Source organism: Falco peregrinus, chromosome 11 (genome assembly GCF_023634155.1).
Source record: "Falco peregrinus isolate bFalPer1 chromosome 11, bFalPer1.pri, whole genome shotgun sequence".
Classification (NCBI taxonomy): Eukaryota; Metazoa; Chordata; class Aves; order Falconiformes; family Falconidae; genus Falco; species Falco peregrinus.
The window spans coordinates 21,538,001-21,548,875 of NC_073731.1; the positions used below are offsets into that span (position 1 = coordinate 21,538,001).

At 47.2% G+C, this 10,875-nt stretch overlaps 1 protein-coding gene across 2 annotated transcripts in view; it reads left to right on the plus strand.

Moving 5' to 3' along the window:
• HHAT (hedgehog acyltransferase) overlaps positions 1-2,650 on the plus strand; it is a 162,395-nt gene extending 159,745 nt beyond the window's left edge. For both annotated transcript variants that reach the window (XM_055816445.1, XM_055816444.1), the window contains one exon: positions 370-2,650. In XM_055816445.1, the coding sequence (XP_055672420.1) occupies positions 370-461 (92 nt within the window). In that variant the 3' untranslated portion in view covers positions 462-2,650. The remainder of the gene's footprint in view (positions 1-369) is intronic.
• Positions 2,651-10,875: the final 8,225 nt, after the last annotated feature.

A 10,875-nucleotide genomic window follows, 5' to 3' on the forward strand; every position in this document is an offset into this window, starting at 1 on the left:
CTTTGTGCCTAGGAAGCACTGTAGCAATCTTAAAGTGTCAGGGTTCATTCGGGGATCTGCTTGATAGAGCAACCCACTACAAAGGACAGGACTGAAACAGGAGAGTATCATTTAGGTGCAGAGTGGGAATAAATCTGGTCCGGTTCCCTGAAAATGGAAAAGACTAGGGCTGCAGGGGTCACGCAGCCCTGAAGATTAGACAATGCAGATTTCCCCTTTCAGATTTTGTGGGTTGGCTCTACATACTTATGAGACTGAATTGCTAATAAAATTAATTAGAGGCATCATAAGTTGGTCATCCCAAGAGTATTTCTACTTGAAGCACTCATTAATTATTCTGACTAAGATTGTCTGTCTTTCTATTTATAGGCTGGCCATGGGCGACACTGACTGTTCTTGGTTTCCTGTACTGCTATTCTCACGTTGGAATTGAATGGGAGCAAACGTACGCTGTGAATTAGGAGTGACACAAACCAATGATTTTTTTAAGACAGGTTGATGGCTTTTCTACACTGGATGCCCTATCTGCAGAAGGATGTGCCAAACCAAGTCTTTGGTCGATGTATTAAAACAAAAAGCTCATTTAGTTGATTCTGGACTGTGAATTCAGGAATTGAATCAGAAACACTGACAGGCTGCAGCTGGGGATTGGGAGAAATTATGAAGCATTTTCAATTATGTTATTTTTTATAAAATGGCATCTCTGTGACTCTGGGTATATTGGAAGCATGCATCTCATAATAGGTATTTTATATACTTTGAAGATTGGTTTTGTTTCTTCCAATATTTTGCTGCCTCTTTTGAGACATTGAGCAAAAATAATTTTCCTACCTTGCAGAATTCAAAAAGCCCAGTCTCTCACAGCCTCTGCCTAGGGGCACACAGGGCTGTGCCCTGCGCTTACACTATTCCATAAAGGGTGTGATGCTCATCAGTTCTTCTTGATTGCTTTCTAATATAAGAACATTTTTGCTATTCTCACTACTGCAGTAGTTCAGCCTTAAGCTACTTTGCTACAGTAGGTAGAAAAGTCTGCTTTTTCTCTTTAATGTCTTCATTTAAAATTTTGCCTTTAAAACACCACCCTTTTTTGTTAGTCTTGGGAATGGTTTTATTTGTTTGTTTAAAAGGGGGGATTAGGGAGGCAGATCATTTCTTAAGGAACAGCTTTTCTTTTTGATCAAATACGATCTTACAGCTCCTTGGGCTTTAAGCACTCTCTGCCTTGTGTTAAAGCATATAATATTACCTTCATTATGGGGTGAATCCCGCCTTCAAGGGAACTGTTCAGTCTGCCTCTTGTATTTTTATGTTACGAAAGGAGATAACCCAGGTCTGGCTGGATGGCAGATCTGTTCACTCCGCTTCATCCTGCAGTGTCCAGGCAATCAGCTCCTGCAATATTAAAGACACAGTGGCATTTTAAGAACTTTAAAAAAATCTGAATGGTCCAATATAGTGGCACCAAATCAGCCAGACCTGTTACAACAGCCTTTTGGCCAAAAGACTGGGCTGCCCAGAGCTGGGAAGGTCCTGCCTTGCCTGCCAGCATCAGGGCTGCATGAGTGCTTCAGCACGCAGTTTTCTGAGGGGAGACCCTGCTCCTGTCTGGCCAAGTGGTGTCTTCCAGGCTATTATTTTTTTAAACTGATGTTGAAGAGCAGCCAGAAGTCTGTTAGTCTTTCTAAAGTTAGACATTCCCCCTAGGCCTGGAAAAAGGCCACCAGTGCTGGAGAGGGCTTCTTCCAGAGCAGCTTCCTGCACCCAAAGCAGAAGGACTCATGTCAAAACTTCTTCCTTGCCCCGCGGCAGCCATTTCAGCCTGTTGGCACAGTTAGCATCCTGCTGCCCATCACTCCTGCAGCTCCAGCCAAGTCTGATAAAGTTTATCCCTTCAACAAGGAATTCAGTCCCTTTAAGAGGCTTCAGGTTAGTGCATGCATTCCTGGTGTCGCTGCTGCTCAGAACTATGGCCGCTGCCTTTTTCCCCTTCATTTATTCCTGAAGAAATAAGAGCAGAGGTTTCAGCTTTCTACCCATCCGGAGATGAAGCCCATCTCTTGCTGTTTCAGAGCAGAAGCTCCAGATGTTTAAGTTTAGGGAAAGATTCCCACCTCCCGCCATGAGAAAGCCATGATTTCCCCTGGAAGTAATTTCTAGGAGATACCATGGACTGTTAAAAATCAGACTTACCTTGAATGCTGCCTGGCCAGAGACGTGGCCCTCCTGATTGTCTTACGATGATTACAGGGATCCTCTCAGCCACAAAGAAGTTTATTACTCTCAGCTTCCAAATTACTAAAACGATCTGAGATTGGCCTCTATTTTGGAGTAGACCTGAGCTAAGGGCAAGAACTTTCTTAAACTTAATTCAAACTTTCTAATGAAGTGGAATTAGCATTAAAGCAAAAAGTCGAGTCTATTCTTATCTTATCAATTACCATTATTACATGAAACAAGAGGCTACTAAGTGATTAGATTCCAATTTGTATGCATGCAAAAACTTCCTTCTCCAATATGGAAATGACCTTGAGGTCATCTAAAGTATGCTTATTTTGAACTAAAATTATTTTGGGTTTTTTTCAGTGCTTTATACAACTTTCATAATTTTGTATCCTTTTCTGTTTCTATAAATAAAGCTGAAATTGACTGATGGCTTGAGAATGGTCTTGAAAAGCTACGGTTTGGTGTAAGAAAAGTAAGTGCTCCACTGCTGTGCACTGGAAGCCTGCAGGATGGGTGCAGTGCGGACTGGTCACCTCTGTCCCTCATGTGCACTGCATGGACCATACATTCCCTAATGGCATAAGCTTAAAAAGCAAATACACCTTTTGTAGATCAGTTAAGGTGAGACTTCAGCATTCACAAGAGTAGTATGCAGGTCAAATGATGCTTCCCTTTAGACTCTTGCTGTTGCAGTCCAGAGTCAGAAGCATGAAGTGTTTGCACAATTTTGGGGGGGGGAAAAAAAAAAAAAGGCAATTTAAGTAATAGATACTGTTTCTTACACCGTAAATATTTATCATATGATAAATAGATTTCTTTCAGTCTTTCCAGCGGCTCTTTGTCCTGCTACTTTGAAATAGACATTTCAAGAACGAGCCCACTCACACAGTTCCTGCTCCACCCTGCCCATACAGCACCAGCAGGCAAGGCATGGGGCGCGCTTGGTCAGGCACGCGGCCCTGTTAAGAGCTCGAGCACGTCACACGCACATAGTCGGTTGTACCTCCAGCTTGGAGACACGTTCCCCAGCGTGACCTGAGAACTGAGTCTTTGTTATCACATGGCACCTGATGTAACTGTGTAGTAACCATTAGTGCCATCCTCCAAGCAAGTCCTCTGTGACAGTCCTAGAGAGGTGGGGGTTTGCAGATCTGGAAAAGACTGAAGCAGCCAGCCCACTTACAAAAGGAAAAAAAAGAGGGAAGGGGAGGGGGAAAACGAGACTTGAAAATGCTAAGGAAGAGCTGGGTAAGGGACCGAGGAAACAGCTGACAAATTGCCAAAGACAGACACTGGCCGTTCTGAACCAAAGGCAAAGCACTTCTAGTCTGGGGGGGCACACTACTGCTGATGGATCCTAAAAGTCACAAGACTGCAATGACAAAAAAAAAAAAAAATCCAAGGTGGTGGCTCTGAAACTGAGCTAGACAGACATGCGATGGCTGACAAAGTTTACAAGTAATTTTGACAAATGTAGTATATGGCTTTAATGGCTACCGCAAAGCTGTAGTAATCAAGTTTCTCGCGCACACGCACACATCCTTCCCCCAACCCTCTCCTTTACCAGCAAAGCCCTCCCAGCCATCATTATTACTGGGGACGGTGAGATTATGCTAAGTGGCTCTTTAGTTCTGCATTGATTAGAGGGCACGCGAGGCTTTGCTCATGTATCGCTTTCACATCTCAGAGCTCAAAACAGCTTAGTTGGAATAACCAGCTTACCACAGGTCAGAAGAAAAACAGCTTAACAAAACTGCTGCAGGTTTTCATAGTTATTAGTCATAGCAATAACACAGGGCCTGTCCTTTCTCTTGCACGCTTGCTTAATTTCCTCCATCGCTGCTAATCCTTGAGCCGGTTGCAGCTCACACTTGCTAAGGGGAGGCTTGCCTTCCTCGGGCATGCTGGCACGATTTTCCTCAGGGAGCTGTGAAGCGCGAGGAGATTGCTATGCGTGGTCTGTCACAGCTTCTTCTGCCTGTGCTTTGTAGTCGTCCCCCCTTCCCTGAGTAGCGCTGCCTGTTACTGCTTTGCAAAATAACCGGCTCAGCACACAGCCACTTGTTAGTCAAGACATATATTTTAATCCAGCAGAGACAGCTGAAATATTGCTCTCTGCAAAGCCTGGGAAGAGCTCTGAGGCTGTAACACCTTTGAGGAATGAGGGTAAAGAGGCAATACAAGAAATGATCTGTGCTAATAAGGGACCTCTGAGAGCGACCCTCCCTAGTGGGCATCCTGGCTGACCCCTGCAGATGTGGCAGATGTGGATGCACGGGGGTGTTGTGTGCACGTGCACCACATCCAGCAGTTTCACCAGTAGCTGCTTGTGGAGCGGTTCCTCTGTTAGTTGCACGTGAAAGGAAGAAAAGATGAGACAACTATTTTGAGACTTCCACTTCCAACAAATGCAGTCATGTCAAGCACAGGTCCTGCCAGGGCATCTGAGAGTGAGATGAAACCCAGGTGCCCGTAGCTTGACTCACCCTCACCTCAGCTTACTGTGGATGGACCAACTCAGCTCAGGCAACCCCAGCCTGGCGGGCAAGCGCTGGCAGCTGCAAGCTTGAGAGGCTTTCAGGGGTACCACCGATACCCAGGAGGAGACAAAGAGGGAAAGAAAATATTCAACAGATTTGACCCATACACTTAGGACACCGCACAAGAGACTGAGCCTGAAGAGTGCCAAGCCCTGACTTGCAGGCAACCCCAGCACCACTCCACAAACTTCACCAACGTAAGGCCTCCTGCTGCGCGTCAGCATCGCTGGCCTCGGGAACTACAGCTCTGGGAGGAAAAGGGTGCATGCGCTCAGCACCCAAGGCAGATAACGACAGGATGAAAAGTACACGACAGCACCAGTCAGGGGAATCAAGTTTCCAAATGCTCGAAAAACTCCTTATGCTGGGAGTCATAAAGGTCTGGGTGAGAGCAAATTAAGCTAACGCCAGGATTTAACAGCAGACTCTGACCACAGGCCAGGCTGTGCCACCTTTTGCCATACCCAGGGCCAGCTCCGTCTGAGCGTAAATGCCCCCAGGTACCCGCACACCAGCGCCTTTCAGAAAGTGGTCAAATGAAATGGGCTACCCGAGGCATACGCCTTCCCCAGCGATGGTGAGGTGGTACCGGCAGGTAATAACAGTGCATTCCCATCCACAGCGACTTCAGGAAAACGCTACATATGGCCGGGCAGCTGAAGTGAATCATGGCTGACAAGTGCATCAGCCAACCACTGAAAAAAATTAAAGCTTACTGAAGAAATAATATAGAAACACAACTTTGGTTATGACCTGTGAAGTTTAAATTGTATTAGCACTCCCTCTAGAGCTGATCTTTCTTGACAAAATTAATTAATTTTTATGGACCACAGAGCTTCCATCCCTGCACTAGTGCATTTGAGTTTCCAAAATTAGGTGGCAAAAATAGAACGACCAGAAATGATACTAGAAGACCAGAAACATCTACACTGTTGGTAAATGAATCTAAAAGGAAAGTCTTAGGGGAAAAAAGAAGATCCTGTTGATTTTTTTTTCCCCAGAGTGCTGCTGGAAGGGTTAAGGTTTTAGGGTCTCAGGTATGTGGGAGGATTGCCTTATAGTAAGCCAAATCACAGAGATAAAAATAAGCATTTATGAGACAGTTCTTTATGTTACTGCTAATTTATAGTTATGGCTTTCTTTACTCTTGTGGTAATAGTTTTGTGCTGAGGTGGTAGTTTTGCTGAAATTACAGGCTAATAACATTTGTTTTGTCACATCTCTGCTCCGGGCTGCTTCAGCAATCTCTCAGCTGCCTTCGCCCACCTCTTGGCATCCTGCCTCAAGGCCACTGCGTGAGCAGGTTCAGTTCTCAGGACGGTGCTGCAGACACAGTGAGGGCACGGCCTAGGTCCCATCTTGGCAAACATCTGCCCAGGGCCAGCTGCCTAGTGAGCGAGCCCAGCGCTTGCCCAGCCCCACCATCACCTGCCGGGCCCCCAGCACAGGCAGAGCTGTGGCCTGGGGAGGTAACTCACTCCCCTTTAGCGCCCTCCCCACATGTGGCTTTACTTTACGCTAAAATAGCATGCAGCAGCATCAACACCCTGCCCACCCTGGGCTCCACTTCACCACCAGGCACCACAGACCCATGGTGAACTGTGCTACGCAATGGCAAACACAGAGGAGGAAGAACCATGGAGAAAACCTTGGCAGACTTGGAGACTCAAGGATGCATCAGCAGGGGAACCTCTGACTGCACCTCCTCCCCGCCTGGCAACAAGCATAAGGGTTTGGAGAAACTAAGTGCTTTTAACCCCTTCAAGCCCCAGGAAGGTTTTGAGCCCCTGGCACTCCAGACAGCGATGTCCCAGAAGGTCACTAGGGATATGTGAGCAAGCGAGCTCTGCGTCCTGAGCTTAGAGCTTGTCAACTGTGATGACCCTTGACACAATTCGCACTCCACTGCTGGTGCCATCTGCCCAGACTTTAGCACTGTTCGCCGAGGTTATTCTCAGAATTCCTCAATCTGATCAAATCCTGCCAAACATTGCTTGGTAAAAATACAAGACCTACAAAGGGTCTTCCGTCTCTGAGATGTCCTGCTTTCCTTGAACGGTTATGCCAATAACCTCTGACACCAAGAACAACTGCAAGTTTAATATGAGCCCTTACGTGGTATAGAAATTTAAAAATTATGACAGTCATTCAAAACACAACAGCATACTGCTTTTTGAGTACTTGGAGACCATGCACTGCCTATTACTTAATGTTGGTTGAAGAAACTTCTGCTTTAAGAAAAATAGCATTCTCATAATAATAATATTTCCAAGCAAAATCTTTCAAATCTTAAGGCTTCTGGCAGTAACACAAGGGTACGCTATGACACTGGCAGGGTGTCCCTATGACAACATAGGGTGACCCTATGACAACCAGGCAGGGTGAAGTACCTCACAGCTCCTACCGCTACCGAAGCTACAGCAGCTGCTGGAATGATGGTAACTCGGGAGGGCTACAGCCCTTTCTAACCTCCAGCCTAAGGGGCTCCCTGGGCAGTCAGTCCCATTTGGGTTTGTGCCATCATTGTGCCTTCGTTTAGCTACTCCTGCTCCCTTCCTGCTGCCTGTCCCTTGGTGGGTTTGCGGACTGCACTCACGCTCTCACCCTCTGTTTTCCTAAGCTTGCTTTCGATGCTTTCCTGAGACACAGCTGGGTTTCTTCCATAACCAATTTTCCTGGGCAAAGGAAATGCAGCAGATTCAACCCACCAGGACACGTACCCAAGGCTGTGCTTTGGCTATGTTCTACACGTCTTCCCTTTACTGCCACCACCTTAGACTCTTCTCCCAACACCTGGGCTACCACTGAGGTCACAGCAACCAGCCTGCAGCTTCTAAGCACACCTGACTGCTGCTGCTTTATTTGCAGTTCACAAACGAGCCATGCCCACCCCCATTTTATAGAGCTAATTACAATTCTTGCTGCCAGAACGGTAGTTTCATGCAGTGGTTCATGCACAGTTTCTGCACATTTTCTTTAAAGAAGCATTTTTTCAGCGTAGGTTCCAGCTGAACTGTTTTAGTTTATATTTCTGTCTCCGCACTTCCGATAGCCAGGTTTAATATGGTTGCATGTGCAGTGTTATCATTCCAAAGGAAAACCAAAACAAATACTTTATTTTGACTTGGGGCTACATAGGGATTATCGTAGCTCTCCTTATCCTCACGCCACAGCTGAGAATGTTCAATAAATTTTCCTGTTATCGTTAGTTCTTCTAAAATACCTTCTGCTTAACTGTAAAACTCACTAAAAAAAGATTGCCAGGGAGGTTCGAAAGCCATCTGTATTTTCCTGCACTGTAAGCCCCCGCCTGCAGGGAACCATTTCTTGTTGAGCTGTCTGGGTCCTACTGCTGAGCACACAGTGGCTCCCAGGTTTAATGCGGCGCTCGGTGCCCTACGGCTGCTTAGCGTCCCCCCGCAGCGGTAACCCCTGCTGAAGAGGAGGCCATAGTGCTCCTGTTCTATAGGAGATCCACACGCGTAATTGATAGTCCAGCACAGTTTCTTTCTCCCCAAGATGTGTATTTCAGCTAGGAGAAGAAAAATACCTGTACCAAAGCACGTCCCCCTCAGATTTGCACAGATAAACTGCGGTGACATTCACAGGGGCTGCATGTCCCCCCAGGCAGGCATTAACAGCAAAGCCGTACCTTTGCCTCATTCCTCATCTACCTGAACAGAAACATGTTCAAGGAGAACTCTACAAGTGAGCAAAGCTTTAAAAAAACCAAACAGTCCAATCAACCAAACAAAAAAACCCAACAAAAATAAATCACTGTGTAGAGCAACAAAAGTAATTTCAAAAGCAAGCTTTTGGAGGTTGCTCACGCACTCCTGCCTCCATCAGTACCAGGTGGGAATTTTAGGGAAAAGCTTGAGAGTCCATCATAGTAGATGAACCTGCCAAAGTTAAGTTTGTTTTAAACCTACACCTGTGCCATGGGGCAGCTAAAATTTGAACTTGGCTGTGCTACATGGGGGCTTGCACTTAATTAGAAAGGGGGGAAAGGAAAAAACAAACAAAAAGACAAGGTCTGAGCAGGTCTTTTACAGATACAGCTGTGTGCAGGCGTCTCCTATCTGCTTCTGACAGACATGTTGGGAGTTCAGTTACTCTAATGCTCGCTTTGGATCTCTCACAGGTTTTTACTCAGTCTAAAATAGGACAGGTTATTCCCCCCCAGCTTCCACATACCAACACTGAGGTTGTGGTGAATAAGAGTGAGAGGAACAAAACCCTCAATCTTCTAGGTGAAAATCGTTTGTATTTGCTAATACTCTTTATATGCTACGTGCCTGTTGCAATTAAACCCCTCACACCACTGGCAGTAATAAATACCATAGCAACACCGCTTCCTTCTCAGCATTTTCCAATTGGATACGCCGTAATAACAACCCTACCTCAGTCCGGCACAAGGCAAGCACGGAAAGCAACTCAGCAGCCAAGGCCACCTCCAGTCTCGGCGCCTGCCGTGGGCGGGCAGGCTGGAGCGCAGCAGCCTTCTCTTGCCAAGCGAGGGGCCCCCCGAGTTTTGGTGGGCTGTGCCGAGCACCCTCCCACACCAGGCAGACGTGTTGCTGCCACACACTGAACAGAAACAGCTTTGACGTTCCTTCAGTGATGGAGGAGGCAGCAAATAAGACATTGCTATTGCACAGAAGAGCTGGTTTATGCTGGTTGTGTTTACCCCTGAGCCCGAGTGCTTCTGACCTCAACAGAAACACTAAAATGCACCACAGAGTAATTAAAGAAACTTCATTACCAAATACAAAATTCAAATTGCAAAATGCAACACTCACCTCGCCATGAGCCGACACACCACAGACCGCCCCGGGAGTCGCTGCTGCCGCCCCTCCAGTGCAGTGTCCCAGGGCCACAGACCTGGCCAGGTAAAGCCCCTGCACCCCTGGGGACGGGTCCCCAAGAGCTGCCACACACACAGCAGCAAAGAAGCGAGGAAGGCTCCACAGGTGCGGGCCCTCTGCCAGGCGGTGCTGCCAGCGAGGGGCTCCTTCACAGCCCCAAGCCCTTCCCTGTGTGGGGCACTACACAAGCTCCAGCCCGAAGCACACCTCCAGGCATCGCGTAGGTGCTGCTCTGCACACGCTAACTCAGAACAAAACAGAAGCAGCAATACCTGCAGTTATCGATGAGAAAAGTCAGAAGCCACAGCACACACCACGTGGCCTGGAAACCTTTTGTCCCTGCTCTGAACATGCTCCCAGGTGCCGTCAATAAGAGCAGGGGGCTGGCACAGGTGGGTCGGGGCTGCTCTTTGCTGATGGGGCTGACGCTGCTCATCTGAGTCCAGGCCTGGTGGGCCAGCACGTGGAACACAAGCCTGCGGTATCTGGCACACAGATCTGGGGAAAAAGTGTAGTTACAAACCTTGAGCTTGAAATTCTGAGGGGCTGAGGAGGGGAGGGGAGCTGGGATGCAGAACACTGTGCAGGCAATGCTGTCCCTCTCTGCACTAATGGAAGCTTGCAGCACAGCAGGGAGGCTGCTAAGGATGAAGGAAAAGCCCGAGCAAAGAAAATAAAGGAGAATTCAGAACATGAGAACAGCCTCTAGGGACCTCAAAATAAACCCCCAAAAGTACATGCCTTCACTCTGGTAATTTTACCTTCTCCAGTAAGCACAGGGAATATACGGTATAACATTAGGCTGGATTTTCATCCTGGCCAGTGAAACAATGCTAGCGACTGGAGATCCTGTCACACCACATACTACAGTGGATGCACAAACCGTGTTAAAAATAGCTCCTCATTGTGCTCCTTGGCTGCTCTCAGTACAGTTTAGCCTCAGCTCTGCAGTCTGAAAGTTATTCTTTATTGCTGTTCTTTTGAAAACGAGATTCACAATCCCATTAAGTGTCTTAATACAGGTGACAGCTGCGTTCACCAGACCCTCAAGCAAGAGGATGGAGAATGTACCACAAAAATGGGCACAAAGCTCACTGGGTCCAGGCTGACATCCTAAAGACTAAAACTTTATGTGCACGTCCAGAGCGGCTGCTGGCCTGCAGGAATGGCTGCTGCGCGTGACCCTGTCATGTGTGCTCGTCCCAACCTGAAAGGATCTCTGGTTCCTGCCACCTTCGGTT